Source organism: Chlorocebus sabaeus, chromosome 20 (genome assembly GCF_047675955.1).
Source record: "Chlorocebus sabaeus isolate Y175 chromosome 20, mChlSab1.0.hap1, whole genome shotgun sequence".
In the NCBI taxonomy this organism is placed as follows: domain Eukaryota; kingdom Metazoa; phylum Chordata; class Mammalia; order Primates; family Cercopithecidae; genus Chlorocebus; species Chlorocebus sabaeus.
The window spans coordinates 58,876,655-58,902,997 of record NC_132923.1 but is presented as its reverse complement, the minus strand read 5'-3'; the positions used below and the strand labels follow the sequence as shown (position 1 = coordinate 58,902,997).

At 40.5% G+C, this 26,343-nt stretch overlaps 1 protein-coding gene and 1 pseudogene across 3 annotated transcripts in view; one reads left to right on the top strand and one right to left on the bottom strand.

Moving 5' to 3' along the window:
- Nucleotides 1–2,587: 2,587 nt before the first annotated feature.
- LOC140709223 (putative uncharacterized protein NEXN-AS1) lies at nucleotides 2,588–3,752 on the bottom strand (annotated as a pseudogene).
- The window catches only part of NEXN (nexilin F-actin binding protein), a 56,370-nt gene continuing 32,691 nt past the window's right edge, over nucleotides 2,665–26,343 (top strand). For 2 of the 3 annotated variants that reach the window (XM_038002145.2, XM_007978211.3), the window contains exon 1: nucleotides 2,935–3,123. In XM_038002145.2, the coding sequence (XP_037858073.1) occupies nucleotides 3,080–3,123 (44 nt within the window). In that variant the 5' untranslated portion in view covers nucleotides 2,935–3,079. Of the gene's footprint in view, nucleotides 2,771–2,934; nucleotides 3,124–26,343 lie in introns of those variants that run through there. The other variant, XM_007978214.3, reaches the window with a different exon arrangement.

Genomic DNA, 26,343 nt, shown 5'->3' with positions numbered 1-26,343 from the left:
CAGAGAGAACGGAGAGCTTTGTTTAATCTGGTGAATCTGTTGGGTGGAATAAAAAAATAAAAAATTGGAAAGTTTCTACTTATTTATTTATTTATTATGTTTCGAGACAGAGTGTCACTCTGTCGCCCAGGCTGGAGTCCAGTGGCGTGATCTCTGCTCACCGCAACCTCTTCCTCCTGGGTTCAAGCAATTCTCCTGCCTCGGCCTCCCAAGTAGCTGGGACTACAGACGCACACTACCACACTCAGCTAATTTTTATATTTTTAGTAGAGACGGGGTTTCACCATGTTGGCCAGGCTGGTCTCAAACTCCTGACCTCAGTTGATCCACCTACTTCAGCCTCCCAAAGTGCTGGGATTACAGGTGTGAGCCGCCATGCCCAGCCAACTCACTTCTTTAAATCACAGAAATAAAAATGTAATTATAAATTGATATGTATGGGGCAGGGATAGGTATGTATAGAGAAGAGAAAGGTGAGATGAAAGGTGAGGTGCAAGGTGGGGAGAAAGGTGGGGTGCAAGGAAGCCTTCTTCGAGGAAGCAGCATTTAAGAAGAGACCTGGAGGTTATGTTGAAGTTGGGTGAAGGGGAAAGTGGGAGAAAGGATTTCATGCAGGGAACAACTTATGCAAAGGCCCTGCAGCCAGAATGCCCACAGAAAGTTGCATGAACTGAAGAAGGCCAATGTGATGGCATCAAAGAGAGCAAGGGCACAAGCAAGACTACCGAGACCACCTATCACCATCTGTAGTTTGGTACATTTAAATAATTGTAATTACCAATTTTGAACTTTTCTATCATTGAGGAATGAATGGCTGGCTTACCCTCCTTAAAAGAGTTTCCATCCTGAGTAAATAGTGTGGGGATGGGACTGGGGAACAGAGTTATGTTTAAGAGTAGAAGACCTCGTGTGTGTGTGTGTGAGAGAGAGAGAGAGAGACACACACACACAGAGACACAGAGAGAGAGAGAGACACACACACACACACACACAGAGAAAGAGAGAGAGAGAGAGAGGGAGTTTCACTCTTGTTGCTCAGGCTGGAGTGCAATGGCGGGATTTCGGCTTACTGCAACCTCAGCCTCCCAGGTTCAAGTGAAGTGGGTTCTTCTACTTCAGCCTCCCAGGTAGCTGGGATCACAGGCGCACGCCACCACGCCCGGCTAATTTTTGGTATTTTTAGTAGAGACAGAGTTTCACCATGTTGGCCAGGTTGGTCACAAACTCCTGACCTCAGGTGATCCACCCACCTCGGCCTCCCAAAGTGCTGGGATTACAGGCATGAGCCACGGTGCCCGGCCTTTTTTTTTTTTTTTTTGGGAGACAGAGTCTCACTTTGTCACCCAGACTGGAGTGCAGTGGCACGATCTCGGCTCACTGCAACCTTTGCCTCCTGGCTTCAAGTGATTCTCCTGCCTCAGCCTCCTGAGTAACTGAGATTACAGGCGTGTGCCACCACATTCGGCTAATTTTTTGTATTTTTAGTAAAGATGGTCTTTTGCCATGTTGGGCAGGCTGGTGTTGGATTCCTGACCTCAAGTGATCCACCCGCCTCCGTCTCCCAAAGTGCTGCCATTACAGGCATGAGCACGGCGCCCAGCCCAGAAGGCCTTTTCAATATCCCTGAAATATAACCTGAGCACCGCTGTCTTGGGGCCTGAAGTTGGAAGTGGTTACCTTTATTCTTTGTTTATCTGGATGTCATTTCGATTTTGTTTTCAAGTGCAGTAAAGAATTAAAGATCTCGTCCATCAAAAATGCTCCCTCTGAGTGTGCATTTCGGGTTTTAATATGGGATTGTCTAATGGATTTGACAGGCTGGCGGTCCAAGTTGAAAAAGTTCTATGGGTGCCTAACAGTCAAAGATGCCTTTATGAAGCTTTAGGAAGACCAGACATGGTTTGCCTTCAATTAACAAAAAGGTGGAATATAAATACATTTGTACTTATATATTCCTTTTTTTCTTCTCCTCCTCCTCTGCCTCCAATTGACCTCCTCCTCCTCCTCCTCTTCTTTCTTCTTCCTTTTAACTCTCCTTTCAGAGTTAAAGACTGGAGCTAAGGAAAGGGGAGCAATAGACAGATGAAGTGTTTCCCGGATCGCTGCCCCACGCTCTTTGTAATAAAGGAAAAAGTGGCCAAAGGTCAATGCTTAGGGTAGTAGAAGATAATGTAGTGGCTTGGCTTCTTGACTGGAAACTAGGACGGGTAGAGTAGCTGAGAGAAGTGGGCTCCACAGCAAACGGGTTGCGGGTAGGGGGAGCCAGCTCCAGACCGGTAATGAAGCCCATTTCAGCCTCATTCCTTTCCCGTGGCGGAGGCAGCCTTCCTTCCCCAGGCCTGGCTGGAGGTGGAGGCAGGCCCAAGGTTAGGGGGTCAGCCCGTGCACCTAGGGCCGGGAGACAGACAAATTCTGGCGGAAAGTTGCAGCCACGCTCCCCCTCCCCTGCTTTTCTCCTCGACTCTCCACCCCCCTCCGGGTGATCCGGCGGAGGTGGGGGTTGGGGGAACTGGCCTTGTGTTTTGGAACAGCTGCAGCCGGCGCTGGGCCCGCCTGGAATGCGGGAACAGGCTGCGCACCAGGACTTTTATGGAAACTTGCTGCTGGAGACGGCGGCGGCGGCGGCGGCAGCGGCAGCCAGAGGACTCCCAGCGGCTGGAGCAGAAGTGTAACGGCCAGAGCTCCCAGACCCTTACCCACAGCTAGGCAGGACGTGCACAGTCCCTCCACACGAAAAGAAGGACCTTCGCGGGTCACCGGCTCCTGGAGGGTGAGAAGAGTTGGGGGAACGTGGGCTAGGGGGAGTGGAGACTGAGGTGTAGGATCCCCTGGCGGGGGCGGAGGCGGGGGCGGGAGCGGCGGCTGCAGCGGCTGCAGGGAGGCGCTCGGGGTCCGCGGCTTCTGGCGATGCTCCGCTGCAGCACCAGAGTGCGCCGGGCGCCATACAGCTGTGGCTCCGCACTGGCCCCGGCCCGGGCGAACCCGGCCTCCGAGCCGCGCCCTGCGGGCTAGGCGGGGTGCCGAACAGGGGCTGCCCCAGTGTCTGAAAGCGTCAGCCGACCTCGGGCTTCTGGTTGCGATGTCTTTGCCCTGCTCCCCTGCGCCTTGTCGGCTGAGTTTCAGGTGCGTTCCGTACTGTAGGGAGGGAGCCCTCTGTGAGCGGAGTGGGTGCCGGTCCCTCGGCTGAACTCTTGGGGTCCTTAGGGAAGTTCGGTGCCGTCCACCACGTGCCCCCGCCGCGGTCTCCGTCTCTGCCAGCAGTGCCAGTTAAGAAATTCTTTCTGATCGGTCCCTGTGGAAGATGGGAAGAAATACGATTTAACAGCCTATTACTCCCCCGACACCCCCGCATATCCCCCCACTCCTGTCTCCAACCCGTTTTTTTTTTTTTTTTCGTCATTCTCCCCGCGGTGGGATGCTGGGGGTGGGCAACTAGGGCTGGAAGTTTACGAAGTTTACGTAGTTTACGTGAGTGAAGAGTGTAGTCACCTCTTGAGAATTCCCCTTGCTTATATGCTTTTGAAAACGACAAACCATTCCAGCTGTTTGTAAACTGTGAAACGTTCTACAAATGCATTAGCATTGGCATTTATAAAGAAAATGACGAAGTTGAGAGGTTATAGTTGGTTACTGCAATGACTTAGAGATACTCATTTTATAGTTATTAAAGCACAACGTGAACAAAGTTGGCAGAGAGATAACAAGGTAAAAATAGCATAAGTCCTAACAAAATGTCCTCGGTTTAAAGACACAGGTAGAGAAAAGAAGCCATAATAAAGAAATCAGTTCCCTGACCAAAGCAACAGGAACATCATTCATCGTTAAATTTTATTAATGAATTCATGTAGCAGCGGCCCATTGGCCTGCGAGTCACCACATAACTATGTCTTAGGTAATGTGATTAAATAAAGTTTTTATACCATCTTAGTCACATGTTATTGAGTGGACCACATAATTTCCCCCTCTAATATTATCCTTTTACAGGTTAAATTGATGCAGTAAGAAAACTGTCTCGAATTCTTTTGAGTTTGGAGTATTGTTAAGAAAAACTGCATAATTAATCAAATGAGAGAAAGGTTTTTTGGGGGGAGGTATAATTTGTATAAGTAAACTCTGACTAACCAATGTAGCTGTTTAAGTTTCTTCTTCCTTCCAGCAATCAACACCGTATTTTTGCAGATACTATATATTTTGACTAATACTTCTGAGGAACAATTTAAAGAAAAATGCATGCAATTATGTAGTTTATCTGCAACAGTTCCCTCAAAGAATTCTAAGCTAAAACCACAACAAAATTATTTTAAATCCAGTTTTCCTCATTATAGTTATAATGTAATCCAGTTTTAATAGAAGATTCATACTTTAAAATCCATTTTCGATTAAAATGTAATGAATAGCAATTTTTCCTGCTCATCTTAAAATGGAATTTGTGCTATTTTTGAAAATTTGACATGTAAGGCTGATCATTGTCAAAATGTATGTCATCTTGAGATGACTATATTTAGCATCAACAAAGGAATGCATTATCTAGGTTTTTGAACAGTATTTTTCCCCTGAAATTTCACTTGAAGTATTTAGGTTAGGGTTTCATTTTTGAGCAGAATGAAAACTAAATATGCATATTTGGAAGAGATTAATTGGGGATTCAGACTGCTTAGAATATGAGCGGCCTATAATGACATATTTCATTTATTAAAAAAAAATACCTGTTATCTTTGAAATGCCCTAAAAGACAAAAAAAAAAAGGGGGGGGATTATTTAAATATGAGAGTTGTACACACCTAAAAGAAAGAAAATAATGCAGTGAATGTGGAAAAGTATGTAACAGATAGGTAAAAGTCTAAATGTTTTTATAGAAGAGAGGACTTTTAGTATATTTTATAGTTTTACAGGCCACACACACACAGAACATCTTGGTAGTTTATAATATGGAGAGAAAATGATTTATAACATTCCTAACAATTTCACATATTTCTGTTCTTAATCAATCTGTGGTCCATATCACCTGTGTAGTTTCTTTCATGTTCTCTTTCTGGGTTTATAATTGCATAGTTACATATTATATACATTTGAAATGGCTACATTTTCCTTTTCTGTTTAAATATTCAGTGTATAGTTTGGCTTAATTTATAGTAGTTTACTTTCTATATTCTAGGGTGGGTGGATTTGTACCCATAAATCCACCTTAAATTTTAGTTTAATTTGTATTATAATGTTAATACACCATATTATATTTATGGTTAAAAATTATGGAGAATGGAAAAAGGGGCTCTTGTAATCTGACACCCTTACTGTTAGGATTTTGATGTATTTCCTTTTAGTCTTTTCCCCATGCATAGAATTCTTTCTTTTTGCATTGGCATATCTCAATAAAACAACATATGAAAGCATCCCATGCAGTGTCTGCCATCCAGTAACTGCTCAACAGGTGATTCTTTTTCTTCCTCCTTTATTTCCTTCTTGACATCTCCTCCTTTTTACTTTTAGATTAGAAGACAAGTAGATTGGGGCTCCCTATGCGAGGTTTCGAGGTTGGTGAAATTCACTTCTCACCATCCATCCTGGGCCTCTTCCCTGTCTTTTCTTCCCCTTTGACTCTGCTTCACTCTTTCTGGCCAAAATAGGCCTCCCCTTTGACCCTTTCCATTTCTCAGTGTTGTCTGTTCATTTAGACTAAGGCTATGGCAGTCAAAAAGTCGACAGTCAAAAAGACACCTTTTACTTCCTGATTACCAAGTGTAGGAAAAAAGGTAAAAAAAAAAAAATCAAAAACCAAAAAGATACTTTTGGGGCTGGGCATGGTGGCTCATGCCTGAATTCCCAGCACTTTGGGAGGCTGAGGCGAGAGGATCCCTTGAGCCCAGGAGTTCGGGGCCAGTCCTGGCAACATAGTGAGACCCACCCCCATCTCTACAAAAAATTTAAAAATTAGCCAGATGTGGTGGTGCATGCCTGTAGTCCCAGCTACCTGGGAGGCTGGGACGGGAGGATCGCTTGAGCTCAGGAGGCTGAGGCTGCAGTGCACCATGCTTGTGCCACTGCACTCCAGCCTAAGTGACAGAGTGAGGCTCTGTGTCAAAAAAAAAAAAAAAGACACTTTTAGCCACAGGCATACTTAAAAATTGGTACAGTTTACATTAGAATATCAATTTACATCCTCTCTTGAAAAATCGGAAAATCTGGACAAAATATGAGTTCACTTTTTTAAAGAAATTGTTTTTATTTCAATAGCTTTAGGGGTACCAAGTAGTTTTTGGTTACATGGATGAATTGTAAAATAGTGAAGTCTGTCTGGGTTTTTAGTGTACCTGTCAACCAAATAGTGTGTATTGTACCTAAAGGTTCACATTTTTGCATAGGAACAATACACTGGAACTAAATAGTGGCTGCCCCACAGACAGGCAGGTCACATGCTCTCCATTTGACATAGTCTCTGAGATTCCCTGTTGTTTTAAACAAGTCATACACTCATTTACATTACCTGCCAATTATATTACATAACATTACCTTACATTACATTTACATTACCTGACCCTAAATGCTTGAGTATGCAGTCCCCGATCTAAGTATTAGGGCAAGTATATCTAATGCATCATATGATGGAAAGTCTGCTGCACTTAGCAATAGTAACTGGGACTTTAAACATTGTAGATATATTTTGGTTAGCAAGCCTCTTAAATAATGTGATCATAGGGGTGGGAGAAGCGGTTAGCATTCATTGACACTAATTATTAGTGTCAATTAGAGCTGGAAGGGACCATATATTGCTAATCAAAACAAATAAAATACTTTCCCTGGCGGGATTTTAGAAATCATAGGGGATATATTTCTGCTAAAGAAATATTTCCTAGGATCTCATAAATAATTTTTTTTTTTTTTTTTGAGACAGCGTCTTGCTCTGTCACCCAGGTTGGAGTGCAGTGGCATGATCGTGGCTCACTGCAACCTCTATCTCCTGGGCTCAAGTGATCCTCCTACCTCCGCCTCCTGAGTAGCTAGGACTACAGACATGCATCACCCTGCCTGGCTAATTTTTTAATTTTTTGTAGAGACAGAGCCTCGCTATGTTACCTAGGCTTGTCTCAAACTCATGGTCTCAAGCAATCCTCTTACCTTGGCCTCCCAAAGTGCTTGAATTACAGGTGTGAGCCACCATGCCAGGCCTTCTCAAAAATTCTACTCCCAGTCCATTTGAGAAGTGTTTAGGAGAGTTTTTGTGACTCCTACAGCTTGGCTATAAAGAGGAGTTTACTATTTTTCTTTTGCCTCCCCATCCCACTGACATGTTTGGAGCCAGAAATCCAGGTCTTCCTGTTCCCAACTGTGTCCTTCAATGAAAGACCATCTTCCACTTGCAGAGATAGTGAGGAGGCCCAGACTCCAGTGATTAGCACATCAATTTGCTTGGGAACAGAATTCCTAAAGCCTCAGGTTTCTGGTTGTTCATAGTATTTAGTTTAGCATAAACCCACCCCATTTTATTTTTTATTACTTTAGTTAGTGCATCTAGATCATCAGTCTTCCTTTTGTACATAAGAATCATGTATCTTATTTGGGATGATTTTGGATCAGACAGTTTTCCTGTTATCTCTTTGTCATTCATTCACTACCTCAAATATGAATAGAGCTTATACTATGTCCTAGGTGTTGTGTGAGACACTAAAACTATAGAGAGGAATAGAGCAGTTCTTACCTTTCAGGGGCTAATAGTTTGGTGGATGTACTTCGAAAAGTATCACAACTATCATATAAGGGCAGAGTGTTATTTATACTTATTGCGGAAGGATATCAAGGCAGGTTGAAAGATTCAAAAGATTCTTAATTTTCTTTCTTTTTTTTTTTTTAGACGGAATTTTGCTCTTGCCCAGGCTAGAGTGAAGTGGCACCATCTCGTCTCAGTGCCATCTCCGCCCCCGGGTTCAAGTGATTCTCTTGTCTCTCCCTCCTGAGTAGCTTGGATTATAGGCACTTGCCACCATGCCCGGCTAATTTTTGTATTTTTAGTAGAGACGGGGTTTCACTATGCTGGCCAGACTGGTCTTGAACTCCTGACCTCGTGATCTGCCCACCTTGGCCTCCCAAAGTGCTAGGATTACAAGCATGTGCCACCACACCCAGCGTTTTTGTGCTTTTAGTACAGATGAGGTTTCACTATGTTGGCCAGGCTGGTCTCGAACTCCTGAACTCAGCTGATCCACCTGCCTTGGCCTCCCAAAGTGCTAGGATTACAGGTGTGAGCCACCGCACCTGGCATAAGATGCTTGGTTTTCAGTGAGGAATTGTGTATTGGTAAGAGGGAAATAGATCACTACTTCATCTAGGTGAAATAGGATCTAATTTCTTTTTTTTTTCCATAGGATCTAATTTCATATTTTTGAATTTCGATGAGGTTTATGACAAGTTTTATAGTATCATTTTTATTTCATTATTATTATTTTTTGGAGACAGGGTCTCCATCTTTCACCCAGGCTGGAGTGGCATGATCAAGGTTCACTGCAGTCTCTACATCCCAGCTTCAAGCAATCCTCCCACCTTAGCCTCCCGAGTAGCTGGGACTACATGTGTGCACCACCACACCCGGCTAAGTTTTCTATTTTTTGTAGAGATGGGGTTTCGCCATGTTGCTCAGGCCTCACCCTCCTAAAGTGCTGGAATTACAGGCATGAGCCACTGCACCCAGCCTGTAGTATAATTTTTTTTCTTTTTTTTTAAGAGAGAGTCTTGCTCCATAACCCAGGCTGGAGTGCAGTGGCATGATCTCAGCTAACTGCAACCTCCACCTCCTGGGTTCTAGGAATTCTCCTGCCTCAGCCTCCCGAGTAGCTGGGACTACAGGCCCACACCACCACACCTGGCTAATTTTTTGCATTTTAGTAGAGATGGGGTTTCACCATGTTGCCCAGGCTGGTCTCGAACTCCTTAGCTCAGGCAGTCCACCCGCCTCGGCCTCCCAAAGTGCTAGAATTACAGGCGTGAGCCACTGCCTGTGGCCAGCCTATAGTGTATGTGTATACATATATATATATATATATATATATATATATATATATTTTTTTTTTTTTTTTTTTTTTTTTTTTTTTGAGACGGAGTCTCACTCTGTCGCCCAGGCTGGAGTCCAGTGGTGCAATCTCAGCTCACTGCAAGCTCCGCCTCCTGGGTTCATGCCATTCTCCTGTCTCAGCGTCCCAAGTAGCTGGGACTACAGGTGCCCACCACCACCCCTGGCTAATTTTTTTGTATTTTTAGTAGAGATGGGGTTGCACCGTGTTAGCCAGGATGATCTTGATCTCCTGATCTCTTGATCCGCCCGCCCAGGCCTCACAAAGTGCTGGGATTACAGGCGTGAGCCACCGTGCCCAGCCGTCTATAGTATAATTTTTAAAGTATAAGGTTGCAACCTTCATTAATTAAATGTAACAAAGTTACATTATACCTAAGTTTATGTTTCCTGTACAAGTGAAAAATGATAAAAATTTAGGCTCATATTTTATGAAGCTCAAAACAATTTTGTTGCTTATTCCAAAGACTGTAAGAATTAGGTTTTAACATTTACTTATAGCATATAGTTAAGTATTACATTTAAAATCTTCTTAAAAGTCGGCTGGGCACCATGGCTCATGCCTGTAATCCCAGCACTTTGGGGGTCCAAGGCAGGCAGATCTCTTGAGGCCAGGATTTCGAGATCAGCCTGGTCAACATGGCAAAACCCCATCTCTACTAAAAAATACAAAAATTAGTCGGGTGTGGTGGTGCACACCTGTAATCCCAGCTACTTAGGAGGCTGAGGCATGAGAATAACTTGAACCTGGGAAGTGGAGGTTGCAGTGAGCTGAGATAGTGCCATTGCACTCCAGCCTGGGTGACAGAGCAAGACTCCATCTCAAAAAAGAAATCTTAAAAGTTGACAGCCTGGTCGGGCACAGTGGCTCACATCTGTAATCCCAGCACTTTGGAAGGCTGAGGTAGGCAGATCACTTGAGGTCAGGAGCTCGAGACCAGCTTGGCCAACATGGTGAAACCCTGTCTGTACTAAAAAAACTTAGCCGGGTGTGGTGGCATGTGCCTGTAATCCCAGCTATTTGGGAGGCTGAGGCAGGAGAATTGCTTGAAACCAGGAGGCAGAGGTTGCAGTGAGCAGAAATCACGCCACTGCTCTCCAGCCTGGGTGACACGGTGAGACTTTGTCTCAATAAATAAATAAATAAATAAATAAATAAATAAATAAATAAAGTTGTCGGCCAAGCACAGTGACTCAGAAACTGAGTTAATTTTCTGACTTAAACATGCCTTTTAATTTAATCTCCAGTTAATGATAACCCTATTGACCCATTTGAAACCTTGGGTTCATCCTTTTTTATTTATTTGTTTATTTCTCATCCTCTGACTCTTGCTTGGGTTCATTCTTGACAATATTCCTCTCCTCACCTCTACCCTTCCAAATCAAATTGGCCAAAGCTCTTGCAATAGTGCCCCACTACAGTGTAAGTTCCGTCAAGAAGGCCGGGTACAGTGGCTCACGCCTGTAATCCCAGCACTTTGGGAGACAGAGGCAGGTGGAGCTCAAGAGTTCAAGACCAGCCTGGCCAAGATGGTGAAACACCGTCCCTACTAAAAATACAAAAATTAGCTGGGTGTGGTGGCAGACACCTGTAATCCCAGCTACTCAGGAGGCTGAGGCACAGAATTGCTTGAACCTGGGAGGCAGAGGTTGCAGTGAGCTGAGATCACGTCGCTGCACTCCAGCCTAGGTGACAGAGTGAGACTCTAATTAAAAAAAAAAAAAAAGTTTAATCAAGACAGGGACTTTGACTGTTTGTTCACTTTCATCTTCCCAAGCTTAGGATAGCACCTGGCACAAAGTAGGAGCGTAATAATGATTTGTTAAATAAATAATGAGTCACCATGTCCTGTCAATTCCACTTCCAAAACGTCTCTTCCAGCTTTTCATTCCTAATGCCAATATCCTAATTCAGGCCTTTATCTTCTCTTACCAAGATCATTGTACTTGTCCTTTCCCCATTAAACTCCATTCTCTACATTGCTGTAAGAGTTTCTTTTTCTTTTCTTTCTAGAATACATCTTTAAGTCATGATCCTTTGCTGGCTCTCTGTTGCCTATAATATTATTAGACAGTATCTAAACTTTTTATTAATACAGTGCACAGTATTCATTCTAGTCTGTGCCCAGCCTGTCTTTCTAGTTTTGCCATAGATTGACTGGACAATTTTATAGATCCCCAAATTTGCAATGGGTCATCAGGCATTATTATTTTTATTCATTCTGGTTCTTTTTCCTGGATGCCTTTACTATCTTTTCCACTTGGTGAAATTCTACTTCTCTGTCAAGGTCTAACTCAAATGTCATCGTCTCCGTGAAACCTTCTTTAACCCAGCCTCTTCCTTAACCATACCATAGTCTTTTCCATGTTTCTATAGCCTGGTTATAGTACTGCTATTATAGCATTTACTACATCATATAATAGTTAGGATATCTATTTCTTTCACCAAAGCTATTTGATTTACAAGGGCTAGCTCTTATTTGTTTCGTATCCCATTGCCAGGCATACCTTTTGGCATACAGATTCTCCTTCTCACAAAAATGTAAATACGGAACTAATCTGTCGAATTTGAAAAAAATGCAGCTTTTTGGATAAATTGTGTATAGGTTGTAGTAATATTGCAATATTCCCTCTGAAACCTGTGATGGATACATAGTCATCTTCATTTAACATGAATGCCTAATGTGTTAGAATGCCATTACTAAATCTCTTTATCATCCCAGCCTTCTCTATTATGACCAAACTCTTAGAACCACCTGTTCAATCTTATCTTTTGATCACTGTTTTCTTTCTAATAGTATTTTTGATAACGATTCAATTGACTTGCCTGGGATTTTAGATACATAGAAGGTGTAATGGGGCTGAATTGTTATGTTGCTGCTGCCCCTTTAAGGTGGCCAAGGACATTGCATCTGCCTACTCAAACAAGAAAAATCATTTAACACTAGAAGAAGAAAAGCCTGTTCAGATTCCAGATATAAAGTCTTTTGGCATTCAGGTCACTGAGTATAGGAATTAAGTTGTTAAGCCAATCTCCATTTAGGATTCTAAAATACGGTGGCATTCTAGAATACAGTAGCATTCTAAAATACATTTCTAGAATGAGAACTTGACATGACTCAATTAGGATGTTTTCCATGTAACTCAGCAAATCTCAAAATGTGGTCTTAGAACCCCTGGGAGCCCTCGGTACCATTTAGGGGTCCATAAAGTCCTCCTTTTTCCAACTAGGTATTAATATAAGGACATGTTTTCTTAGAGACTTCAATCAAAACAACATCACCATAGTTTGAATGCAGAAGCAAATATGAGAATGTATTTTTCCTCTATTATGCCAGATACCAGATATTAGCAAAAATGTAAAATGATTGTGCTCTTCTTACTAATTATTTTTATGTTTTTAAATAATGGTTTGTTATTGTTACTTTAAATGACTTTATAAGTATATATTAGAATATTTTAATTTCTAATATATTAAAGACCTATTGTTGTAATCCATATAAACAAAACCTCTATTATAACCAAACTCTTAGAACCACATGTTCAGCCTTATCTTTTGGTCACTGTTTTCTCTCTAATCTTACTCTTCGTAAGAATTCAATGGACCTGCCTGGGATCTTAGATACTTAGAAGGTGCAATGGAGTTGAATTGTTGTGCTGTGGCTGCCCCTTTTAGGTGGCCAAGAACCATCTTAGGATCCTCAGTAATGGGCCCAGACTTTTAGGTCCTGAGCCCCAAAAGTTTGAAACCCACTTTTGTAATACATAGCCTTTGTTTTAGTGGGGGGATTTCCTTTAACATCACAGGGCTTATTTTTATTTTATTTAGAGATGGTGTCTCACTAATTTGCCCAAACTAGATTCAAACTCCTGGGATCAAACGATCTTTCTACCTCAATCTTCCCTACCTAAGCTGGGACTACAGGAGTGTGCCCATTTAAAGCTAATTTTTATGTGTGTTTACACATTTTCAGATGTTACCTAAACAGAGCCTTTTCTAATCTGAAAATGTAAGCCTTATTATATTTTTGATAGTTGTATTTGATCTCATCTAGACCATAAACTCCATAACAGATATTTTATCCTATTTGCTATTATTTATGTAGTAGCCTATACTGTACCTAGCACATTATAGAAAAATGTTCAATAAATGTTTCTTGAACAAATATCAGTTTTCACTAATTTATCTTTTTCTGTTTATTCTTAGTTCTATCATACTCATCACTCTAAATTTATAAAGTATATGAAAACCACCTAGTTTATGGTACACAATAGGTATTCAGTTGTTAGTTTTCTCCTCCTTTGTTTAGAGGTTTCAGAACTTTCCTTTAATGTATTGTAGTTTTTAAAAAATCATTAAATTTTATTTGTACATGTAACTTTTCATTACTTCATTAATGACTTCATCAAATGAGAGTTTGCCAATTTTCTTTGAGTGGTTACTTTAAAGTCTTCTCAAAAGAGAATAAGGCAAGAATTATAGGTTTTGATTCTGTTCATAATTCTGAGAGGATAGGAGGATGTACTACATAGAGCCTAGGATATGGTGAGTACAGGTAGAATAGTATTTGAAACATCTATAAAAATCTGTTATGCTGAAATAGGTGTTGCACAAAATAAATGAAACAGACTTTGTATTGCCTAATACAGTGGAAAAAGCTGATAATTGTTGAAGCTTGGTATGGGTATATGGGGGTTCATTATATTAGTCTCTTTCATTTTCTGTGCCTGAAATTTTCCATAATAAAAAAGTAAACAAAAAAGATAGATTAGACTGGTATGTCTGAGACGTTTACCAATATAAAAATGTTTCAACTTTATGCCAAATACACCTAGAAATCTAAGCATATTTAGAGGTCTTAGAGACTGAAGGAGGAAAAACAACATGTTTAAGATGAAGTGGAGAAAAATCACCATTTCCATTATAATTAGTTTGGGAAAATACCTCCTTGGTAGAGAAGTGACTTAAGAAAGGTCTTGGAGGTAGAAAAAGGCTATTAAATAGATTTGTCTAGGTGGAAGGTTGAGAAAATGGGGAGAAGACAAAGGAAACTGAAGAGTCTGAGGGTCTGCAGAAGGCCTGTCAAGCCCAGGTGAGAATTATAGTTCTGATTCATGATGCACTGCACAGTCAGTATCCTCAGAGCTAGAAGATACACTAGAGCACAGAGAGGAGCACAGAGAGGTAGAGATTGCAGTAGTTGAGTAGAGAACCTAGTGGGCCTGGTTGAGGGTAGAAAGAATGGTGGGCTGTTATCCTATCATAAGAAATGAAAAAAAAAAAAAAGAAATCAAAACAATCATGGCTAGAAGTTATTCTGGAACTTTTAAAACCTATTTTTTTTTTATTTTACCAATAATGTATACTTAAATTATTATTCTATTCTAATACAATATGTATCAGTTAAGAGTTTTGAAGAAACTACATTAAAGTAGCTGCCCTATAGCAATTGAAGTTAACTATGTCATTACACTTGGATTCCAGCACCTATTGAAAAGATTGAATAATTTGAAAATGTTTATCAGGATTCTGAAAAAAGAAAACCAGTAAAGTGAATACTTTGAATTTTATAGCTTCTCATTTTGTAAGTTTATCAGTGAAAATTATAGTGATACATATGAATACTAAATAGAAATAATTTCTGGCAAGCATAATTATTTGAAATTGAAGGAGCAGCTGGGGCCTTTTGCTAAATAAAGCAGCAAAATTAAGTTTAGACACTGGTAACTGAAATGTTGGCTGTTAATATATATAAACACGAAACTGGGAAGACTGACAAGCCATGTGCAATATGATGAATCCCCGTCTCTACAAAAAATACAGAAATTAGCTGTGTGTGATGGTGTGTGCCTGTAGTGTCAGCTACTCAGGAGGCTGAAGTGGGAAGATTGCTTGAGCCCAGGAGGTCAAAGCTGCTGTGAGCTCTGATTGCACCACTGCTCTCCAGCCTGGGCGACAGAGTGAGATCCTATCAAGAAAGAAAAGAAGTGGGAGGAGATGATAAAATAAGTCAAAGATTAAATTGATATTTGAAATTTTTATTTTTTATTTTTTTTGTGACAGAGTCTTGCTCTGTCACCCAAGCTGGAGTGCAGTGGTGCAATCCCGGCTCACTGCAACCTCTACCTCCCAGGTTCAAGCGATTCTCCTGCCTTTCCAGTAGCTGACATAACAGGCATCTGGCATCACACCCAGCTAATTTTTTGTATTTTTAGTAGGGATGGGGTTTCACCATGTTGGCCAGGCTAGTCTCCAACTCCTGACCTCAAGTGATCCACCTGCCTCAGCCTCCCAAAATGCTGGGATTACAGGCATGAGCTACCATCCCTGGTGATATTTGGAATTCTTTAAAAAACCACCTTATTAAGGTATGATTGACATACCAAAAGCTGTATATATTTAATGTATGATATTTGGCATTTGAGAATATGTTTCTAAAAGGCTAATAATATGCTATAAATGTTCAACAGAAGACTTCTTTAAAATATAGTATAGACAGTTTGTTAAGAGAATAAAAAGTTGAATCAGAGGAACAGAGAATCTTTCAGACTTGCTAGTTTTTGCGTGAATATTGAAAAGCTTTATGTGATAGCTTTGGGGGGTTATTTTAAATTACAATTTAATTGAACAAGGCACTGGAAAGCAACTGATCCCCTGCAATCTGGGAAGGGAGCATAGAGTCTACCATGTGTACAGAGGAAAATCAGTGAGTAAGAGAAGTGCAAAATGTGGACTGAGAATGGAAGTCATGGATCTTAGTCATCTAACTGGAAGTTGGGGTATAGTGTATACTGCCTTTCAATTCTGTAGTAGGTATGGTTGATGTTAGAACCCTACCTGTGTTTGCAGATAGCAAATCAGACTGGACCACTTAAAAATTCGGTTCCAAGGCTTTTGTTGAGAGTTGTTGCAAAGAGACTGTTAATAGCATGAGAATAGAGACTGTGTCTGTATGTTCAGCATTATATTTCTCAGTGCCTAGTAGAGTGCCTGGCATAGTAGATGCTTAATAAATACTTATGGGCCAGGTGTGGTGGCTCACGCCTTTAATCCTAGCACTTTGGGAGGCTGAGGCGGGTGGATCACGAGGTCGAGAGATAGAGACCATCTTTGCCAACATGGTGAAACTCCGTCTCTACTAAAAATACAAAAATTAGCTGGGTGTGGTGGCACCTGCCTGTAGTCCCAGCTACTCAGGAGGCTGAAGCAGGAGAATCGCTTGAACCCGGGAGGCAGAGGTTGCAGTGAGCAGAGATCATACCATTGCCCAGCCTGGGCAACGGAGTGAGACTCAGTCTCAAAAAAAAAAAAAAAAAAAAAAAAAAAAATTATGTAATAACTGACATGTAGTATTTATGCCATATCCCTGCATAATGATAATCACAATGATAGTCATACCTTATATCCAGATAAGCTTTATATGTTCATAAAGTGATTCATGTTGAAGCTAGCAAGATTTACTTATTCAGATTGGGCATGGTGGCTCATGCTTATAATCCCAGCACTTTGGGAGGCCAAAGTGGGAGGATCACTTGAGCCCAGAAGTTAAAGACCTGCCTGGGCAACATAGTGAGACCCTGTCTCAACAAGAAAATTCAAAACTTAGCTGGGTATGGTGGTGCAAGCCTGTAGTACCACTCAGGAGGCTGAGGCAGGAGGTGCTATGGATATAGTGGTGTACAAAACATAGTCACTACTCTCAAAGACCTCAACTTCTGGTAGAGAAGGTTTTCAGGAAGGTGGGTCATTACTGTACATTGTGGGAAGTGCTACAATTAGGGTAATCATGGGATGCTGTGTAAGCACACAGGAGAAGCACTTAACCTAGTCTTGTGGAATCAAGGAAGGCTTCCTGGAGAAAGTGACAATCCAAGAATTAAAGGATGAGTAGGAGTTAGCTGAGTGGTAAGGGAATGAGAATAGCATAAAACTGAGAGAGGCAGCTCTGCAAACGCTTGAGTTGTGCCAGTATTACGGTACGGGTGATAGAGTGGGAGGGAGGGGTAAAAAGAGATGAGGCTACAGAAGTAATTTAATCTACTGAAGTGTACTAAATCACAGAAGAAAAATTGGAGAGTGAGAAGAAAAGGGCAAAGATTGAAACCTCGGGGCAAACAACATCTAAGAGGTAGAGAGAGAGGTAGAAGCCCTCAAAGGACATAGAGAAAGAATGCTTAGAGACATGGAAAAACAGAGGGAGAATAGTGCTATGAAACCAAGCAAGGAGGATTTCAGGAAGAAAGGAGTGACTGAGAATATCAAATATAGCAGTGAAGTTCAGAAAAAGGGAAATGTTCATTTTATTTGGCAATGTAATGAGAAAAAGCGTTATTAGGCCCATTCTACATATAAAACTGAAATTCACAGAAGTTAACTGGCTCATCCAAAATCACATATCTACTAATTAACCTAAACAGAAACTCTAATCCAAGTTTTCTGGCTCTAACTCCAGTGCTTCTTCCACCGTCAGTGTCTTCTTAATATGCATGAAAAAATCAACAGTTAACTAGATAATTATCATGAGGATATAACTGAATATTTTCTACAAAGGTTATTAAGCACCAAAAGTTCTAGTAGAGTATTTTGGGAGATTTCAAATTATTTTTGTATTAATATCAAAATTTAAAATATATATAGGTTTGGAATTTTTATGAGGGGGTTTATGAAAAGTTGTAATAATGTTGAACCTGTATATGTCATTTGTTCTAAAATTGTTTTTTGTTTGTTTGCTTTCTGTTTTGAGATAGGGTCTTACTCTGTTGCACAAGGTGTAGTGCAGTGGTTCAATCATAGCTCACTGCCACCTTGAACTCATGGGCTCAAGTGATCCTCTTGCCTCAGCCTCCCAAGTAGCTGGGACTACAGGGACATGCCACCACACCCAGATTATTATTATTTTTTTTAATTGTAGAGATGGGGTCTTGCTATGTTGCCCAGGCTGATCTCCAACTCCTGGCCTCGAGTGATTCTTCTGCCTCAACTCAGCCTGGATTACAAGTTTGAGCCATAACACCTGGCCTGGAAATGATTTTGAGAGAAGATTTGATAATAGTATTTACCTTGAAGCCCTGTTGTAGGAAATAAATGACAATGCTTGTTAACTACTTGGCACATTACCAGGCAAACAGTAAAGACTCAGCAAATGTTAACTTGGATTATCTTCATCATTAATTTTATTCATGTTTTGTGACTAAAGAATGTATTAGTGAAATAATGGGTTTAGATAGGACAATACAATTAATGACTAGGGAACAGAGTTTTCCTGTGAAGTTAATAGGCCAGAGTCCAATTCATACCTTTGTCCTTGTGTTAACACAGATAGGCAAATGAGTTAGCAATTGAAATGCATAGTTGTTTCTACCAAGGCAGTGTCATACTTCCTTTTTAATTAACAATAAAGGAATCTTGTATGTATTTACAGTGTCTATGTAATTATGAAGTTTTTTTCTCCAGTATAAAAACATTTAAGAAATGTGAGTCCTATTGGTTTGTAATCTGTACCTTAAGTGCAATTCCATAACACAAAAAGGTCATGAACTTATTTTGCTACAACTTTTTATCCTCAAAAGGCAGAACAGAGCAAACTTTGAGTACAGGATCACTTGCTTATATTTTAACCAAAAAAGTTAAGGATAGTGCTGTTCCAATTTTCACTGAGTTTAAAAATGAGAGCTCAGAATACTGAGCTGACATTTTAAAAAACTATTTTAAATGGTTTTATTCATAGTAAATTTTTAAAATCAATTTTATTTTGTTCTAAATCTGTAAGTCAAGATATAATTTGAGGATTTAAAAGAAATCAAATGAAAAGGGCTAGCTGATTCATTTATTTTCTAGGACTATTCTTGATTAATTCTTCACTGTTAGCAAGCCACCCAATTTTCTTTCATTTCACCAAAATAAATAAATAAATAAGGCTTTTGAAGTCCTCTCTGGCCAATTAATTGACCTAAAATTATCAGTTCTTATGATCCCATGATTCCAAGTTTTCCTCATACCCTTTAGTATTACTCTAAAAAACTGCACAAGAGGCTCAGGTATGGTTGCTCATGCCTGTAATCCCAGAACTTTGGGAAGCTGAGGTGGGAGGATCACTTGAGGTCAGGAGTTCGAGACCAGCCTGGGCAACAGAGCGAGACCCCTCGTCTCTATTTTTTTTTAAGATGGTCTCACGCTTTGTGGCCCAGGCTGAAGTGCAGTAGCATGATCATAGCTCACTGCAACTTTGAACTCCTGGGCTCAAGCAATCTTCCTGCTTCAGTGTCCCAAATAGCTGGGACTATAAGCATGTGCCACGACACTTGCAAATTTTTAAATTTTCAGTAGAGATGGGTCTCGCTATGTTGCCCAAGCTGGTCTGTAACTCTGGGCTCAAGGGATTCTCCCACCTCAGCCTCCCAAAGTGTTGGGATTACAGGTGTGAGCCACTGCACCCACCTCCAACCTTCCCCTGCCTCAATTTTTTTTTTTTTTTTTTGAGACAGAGTTTCACTCTTGTTGCCCAGGCTGGAGTGCAATGGTGCGATCTCAGCTTACAGCAACCTCTGCCTCCTGGGTTCAAGCAATTCTCCTGCCTCAGCCTCCTGAGTAGCTGGGATTACAGGCATGTGCCACCACTCCTGGCTAATTCTGTATTTTTAGTAGAGATGGGGTTTCTCCGTGTTGGTCAGGCTGGTCTTGAACACCCGAACTCTGGTGATCTGCCCGCGTCGGCCTCCCAAAGTGCTGGGATTACAGGCGTGAGCCACCACACCTGGCACCTATTTTTAAAAATAAAAAATTGTGTAAGTAATACATTATATATGCTCACTGGCAAGGGAAAGATAGGTTTTTTCCTAAATAGAGTAAATTCTAGTAGGGGAGATGAATAGTAGTAAAATTAATCAAAGTTATTGATATCTACTAATGTTAGTTATTATTCCAGGGTTCTTCATATAATGCTATCTTATCTAATCCTGACTAAGCAGTTAACAGATCTGAAATTTGGATTTAGGTCTGATTACCAAATTTTGGTAATCCAAATGTGAGGTGATGAAGGTCTGTATTAGTATGGAGGCCATGGAAATATGAAGTAATATGTAAGAGAAGTTTGAAAGCAACATTCATAGATCTTGACAATCTATTAAAATCTAGAAGATATAGAAGAATGAATCAAAAATAACCACAAGGTTTGAGAAGCCATGAGAATGAAGGGTAGGTTTTGTTGGTTATATAAGAAGAAATATCAGACCAGGCATGGTGGCTCATGCCTGTAATCCCAAAACTTTGGGAGGCAAAGGCGGGTGGATCACTTGAAGTCAGGAGTTCAAGACCAGCCTGGCCAACATGGTGAAACCCTGTCTCTACTAAAAATACAAAATTCGCCGGGCATGGTGGTGTATGCCTGTAATCCCAGCTACTTGGGAGGCTGAGGCAGAAGAATCGCTTGAACCCAGGAGACAGAAGTTGCAATGAGCCAAGATCACACCATTGCACTCCAGCCTGGGCAACAAGGGCAAAACTATATCTCAATAAATAAAATATTTAATAGGTAACTCTAGATATGATATAATGGCTCAAGTAAGACAACAGGACTAGTGCTATTTATTATTTTTATCTGAGGCACATAAAATTAGGTTACTCATAAACCTTAGTTCATGACACACTCATGTATGTACGGATTTCTTTAATTTACTCCTTTATTTTTAATAATGTCATAAGCACTGACAGACCTACTAAACAAGAAAAGTTAGGATCTTATTAATAATTATAGGGAATCATGTCCCATCCTCTCCCCCATTATATTTGTCTCCTTCCCACCAAGAAAACTTCAGTTCCACATGGCTTCACTGGGGAGTTCTTGCAAATATTTAGGGAAAAAATAATACTAAATCCTACATGAACTAAAGTTTTCCAGAAAACTAAAGAAATAATTCCCAACTCATTCTATGAAGGCAATATTACTCTGTTAGCAAAAGCAGACATCACAAGAAAAGATAACTTATACAACCAATAATTTCTCATAAACACAGATGCAAAACGTTAACAAAATTTTATCAAATTGATTCCAGCAATATATTAAGAGGATAATGCATTATAACCGATTGAGAATTATCCTAGGAATGTAAGGTTGATTTAACACTTGAAAATCAGTTAATGTAACTCACCATATTAATAAATTAAAAATAAAAACCATATGATTAACTCAATAGACACAGAAAAAACATTAGATAAAATCCAACATCTGTTACTGATAATTACTCCAGCAAACTTAGTCTGATAAAGGGCATGTAAGAAAAGCCTACAGCTAACATCTCACTTAACAGTGAAAGACTGGACATATTTCTCCTAAGATCAGGAACAAGACAAAGATATCTACTCTTACCACTTCTATTTAACATTGTACTGGAGGTTCTAGCTAGGACAGTCAAGCCAGAAAAAGAAATAAAAGGCATCCAGACTGGAAAGGAAAAAGTAGAACTGTGCTTACAGATGATGTGATCGTCTACGTATGTAGAAAATCTGATGGAATCTATGAAAAAGCCAATAGAACTAGTAAGTTATTAGGCTGGGCTCAGTGGCTCACGTCTGTAATCCCAGCACTTTGGGAGGCCAAGGCAGGCACATCACAAGGTCAGGAGTCCGAGACCAGCCTGGCCAACGTAGTGAAACCCCGTCTCTACTAAAAATGTAAAAATTAGCTGGGTGTTGTGAGTCATGCCTGTAGTCCCAGCTACTTGGGAGGCTGAGGCAGGTGAATCACTTGAACCTGAGAGGTGGAGGTTGCAGTGAGCTGTAACTGTGCCATTGCACTCCAGCCTGGGTGACAGAGTGAGACTGTCTCAAAAAAAAAAAGAAAAAAAAAAGAAAAAAAAACAACTAATAAGTTATTTTAGCAGGGTTGCAGGATATAAAACCAGAATGCAAAAATTGTATTTTTTAATTTTATTTTTTTTCTTTTAGAAATAAGGACTTGCTCTGTCACCCAGCCTGGAGTACGGTGGTATGATCATAGCTTACTGTAACTTTGAGTTCCTGGGCTCAAGAGATCCTCCTGCCTGTTTCCCAAGTGGCCAAAACTATAGACACACACCACCAGGCCTGGCTAGTTTTTAAATTTTTTGTAGAGATGGGGTCTATTATGTTGCCCAGATTGTTCTTGAATTCCTAGCCTCAAGCAACCCCCCTGCCTCAGCCTCCCAAATTGTTGGTTGGGATTAAAGGCACAAGCTACAGCACCTGGCCCCCAAATTATACTTCTGTATACAGGTTGAACATCTGTAATCTGAGAATCTGAAATCCAAATGCTCCAAAATCTGAAACCTTTGGAGTACTGACATGATGCCACAAGTGGAAAATTCCACACTTGACCTCATGTGACAGATCACAGTCAAAACTTTGCTTTGGCTGGGCAAAATGGCTCACGCCTGTAATCCCAACACTTTCAGAGGCCAAGGCAGGTGGATCACCTGAGGTCAGGAGTTCAATACCAGCCTGGCCAACTGGTATTGGTAGTGAAACCCTGTCTCTACTAAAAATACAAAAGTTAGCCAAGCATGGTGAAGGACAACTGTAATCCCAGCTACTTGGGAGGCTGAGGTAGGAGAATTGCTTGAACCTGGGAGGCGGAGGTTGCAGTGAGCTGAGATCGTGCCATTGCACTCCAGCCTGGGCGACAAGAGCAAGACTCCATCTCAAAAACAAAACAAAACAAAACAACAACAACAACAACAAAAACTTTGCTTCATGCAAAAGTTATTTAAAATATTCTATAAAACTACCTTCAGGCTATATGTATAAGGTGTATATGGAACATAAATGAATTTCATTGTTAGACGTGGGTCCTATCCCCAAGATAACCTGAGATATATATATATATATCCAAAAAAACCCCTGATATCTGAGGCCAGGCACAGTGGCTCACGCCTGTAATCCCAGCACTTTGGGAGGCCAAGGCGGGCAGATCAGGAGGTCAGGAGTTCGAGACCAGCCTGACCAACATGGTGAAACCCCGTGTCTACTAAAAATACAAAAATTAGCTGGACGTGGTGGCACGCACCTGTAGTCCCAGCTACTCAGGAGGCTGAGGCAGGAGAATTCCTTGAACCCGGGAGGCAGAGGTTCCCTTGAGCCGAGATCACACCATTGCGCTCCAGCCTGGGCAACAGAGTGAGACTCTGTCTCAAAAAAGAAAAAAAAAAAAAAAAAAAAAGGGAAATCTGAAACATTTGTAGTCCCAAGCATTTCAGATAAGGGATACTCAACATGTACTACCAACAATCATTAATTTAAATATTAAAAACACCATTTACAGTAGTATAAACAAATATGAAATTATTTAGGGATAACTGACAAAAGATGTGGAAGATCTGCACATTGAAAACTACAAAACATTTCTGAGAAATTACAGAATATGTATATAATGGGAGGGACATACTGTGTTCATGGATCAGAAGACTTAACATTATTAAGATATTAATTCTCCCTAGATCCATCTACAGATTCAGTGCAATCCCAATCAAAATCCCAGCACATTATTTTGTGGATATTGACAAATGGATTCTAAAGTTTATATGAAAGGGAAAAGACTTGGAATAGCCAACACAGTGTTGAAGGAGAAGAACAAAGCTGGAGGAGTAACACTACTCAACTTTAAGACATCCTATAAACCTACAATAATTGATATAGTGCAGTGTTGGTGAAATAATAAAGAAAAAGATCAATGGAACCGAATAGAGAACCCAGAAATAAACCCATATAAGTATAATCAACTGATCTTTGACAAAGGAGCAAAGGCAATAAAGTAAAGATTATTTTCAACAAATGGTTCTGGAACAACTGGACATCTACTTGCAAAAAACCGAATCTAGAAACAGACCTTACATTCTTCACAAAAATTAACTCAAAATGAATCACAGACTTACAGCATAGAACTATCAAAGTCCTAGAAGAAAACATAGGCAGAAATCTAGATGACCTCACATTTGGAATTGATTTTTTAGCTATGATACCAAAGTCACAATTCGTGAAAGAAAGAATTGATAAGCTGGACTTCATTAAAATTAAAAATTCTGTTCTGCAAAAGACACTATGAAAAGAATTAAAAGATAAGCCATAGACTTGGAGAAAATATTTGCAAGAGACAAAATCAGATAAAGGACTGTTATCCAAAATATACAAAGAACTCTTACAACTCTGTAATAATAATACAAACCACCCAATTAAAAAATGGACCAAAGGGCTGGGCACAGTGGCTCAGGCCTGTAATCCCAGCACTTTGGGAGGCCGAGGTGGGCGGATCACGTGAGGTCAGGAGTTTGAGACCAGCCTGACCAATATAGTGAAACCCCATCTCTACTAAAAATACAAAAATTAGCCGGGCATGGTGGCAGGCGCCTGTAGTCCCAGCTATTAGGGAGGCTGAGACAGGAGAATTGCTTGAACCCGGGAGGTGGAGGTTGCAGTGAGCCAAGATCATATCACTGCACTCTAGCCTGGGCAACAGCACAAGATTCCATCTCAAAAAAAATAATAATTTAAAAAAATGGACCAAAGATCTTAGGAGTCATCTCACTGAAGAAGATATACAGATGGCAAATAAGCATATGAAAAGGTGCTTTAATATATTATTTAATATAATTCTAATTTAATATTTATTCATTTAATATATATTCAAGGAAATGTAAATAAAAATGACAGGCCGGGCGCGGTGGCTCAAGCCTGTAATCCCAGCACTTTGGGAGGCCGAGACGGGCGGATCACGAGGTCAGGAGATCAAGACCATCCTGGCTAACCCGGTGAAACCCCGTCTCTACTAAAAAATACAAAAAAAAAAAAACTAGCCGGGCAAGGTGGCGGGCGCCTGTAGTCCCAGCTACTCGGGAGGCTGAGGCAGGAGAATGGCGTGAACCCGGGAGGCGGAGCTTGCAGTGAGCTGAGATCCAGCCACTGCACTCCAGCCTGGGCGACAGAGCGAGACTCCGTCTCAAAAAAATAAAATAAAATAAAATAAAAATAAAAATAAAAATGAAATACCACTCCACATCTATTAGAATGGCCAAACAAATTCAGAACACTGACAACATCAAATGCTGGTGAGGATGTGGAACAATATGAACTCTCATTCATTGCTGGTGGGAATGCAAAATGGTAAGCTACATGGTGGTTTCTTGTAATACTAAACATGCTCTTACCATATACTCCAGTAATCATGGTCCACAAGAACCTGCATACAGATATTTATGTCAACTTTATTCATAAACACCAAAACTTGGAAACAACCAAGATGTCATTTGGTAGGTGAATGGATAAACTGTGGTACATGCAGGTAATAGAGTATTATTCAGTGCTAAAAAGAAATGATCTATCAAGCCCTGAAAAACAGAGGAAACTGAAATGCACATAACCATGTGAAAAAAGTCAATATGAAAAGGTTACATACTGTGTGGTTCCAACTGTATGACATTCTGGAAAAGGCAAAACTTTGGAGACAGTAAAAAGATCATGGTTACCAGGAATGATGGGGGAGAAAAGCATAAGCAAGTGGAGTAAAGAGGACTTTTAGGTCCGGGAAACTGCTCTGTACAATACTATAATGATGGACACATGTCATTGTACAGTTGCTCAAAACCCACAGAATGTACATTTAAAGTAAACTCTAATGTAAACTATGGACTCTGGGTGATAATGATGTGTCAGTTTAGGTTCATCATTTATAACAAATGTACCACTCCAATGGGTGGTAATAATGGGGTTATCCAGTGTTGATAATGGGGGTGACTAAGCATGTGCAGGGACAGGAAATATACAGGAAATCTCTATCTTCTACTCAATTTTGCTGTGAACCTAAAATAAACTCTATTTAAAAAAAAAAGTTGGCTAGAAAATTCCAAAAGAAAAAAACAAAACAAGATAAAACAAACCTAAAATAAACATTTAAATGATAGGCCTAAACTCATTTATGTTAATAATTACATTAAATGTTAATGAACTAAATGCTGCAATTAAAAAAGCAGATTATAGGCCAGGCACAGTGGCTCACGCTTGTAATCCCAGCACTTTGGGAGGCCTAGGTGGGTGGATCACAAGGTCAGGAGTTTGAGACCAGCCTAGCCAACATGGTGAAACCCCATCTCTACTAAAAACACAAAAATTAGCTGGATGTGGTGGCGGGAGCCTGTAATCCCAGCTACTCAGGAGGCTGAGGCAGGAGAATTGCTTGAAACTGGAAAGCAGAGGTTGCAGTGAGCTGAGATCGTGCAACTGCACTCCAGCCTGGGCAACAAGAGCTAAACTATGTCTCAAA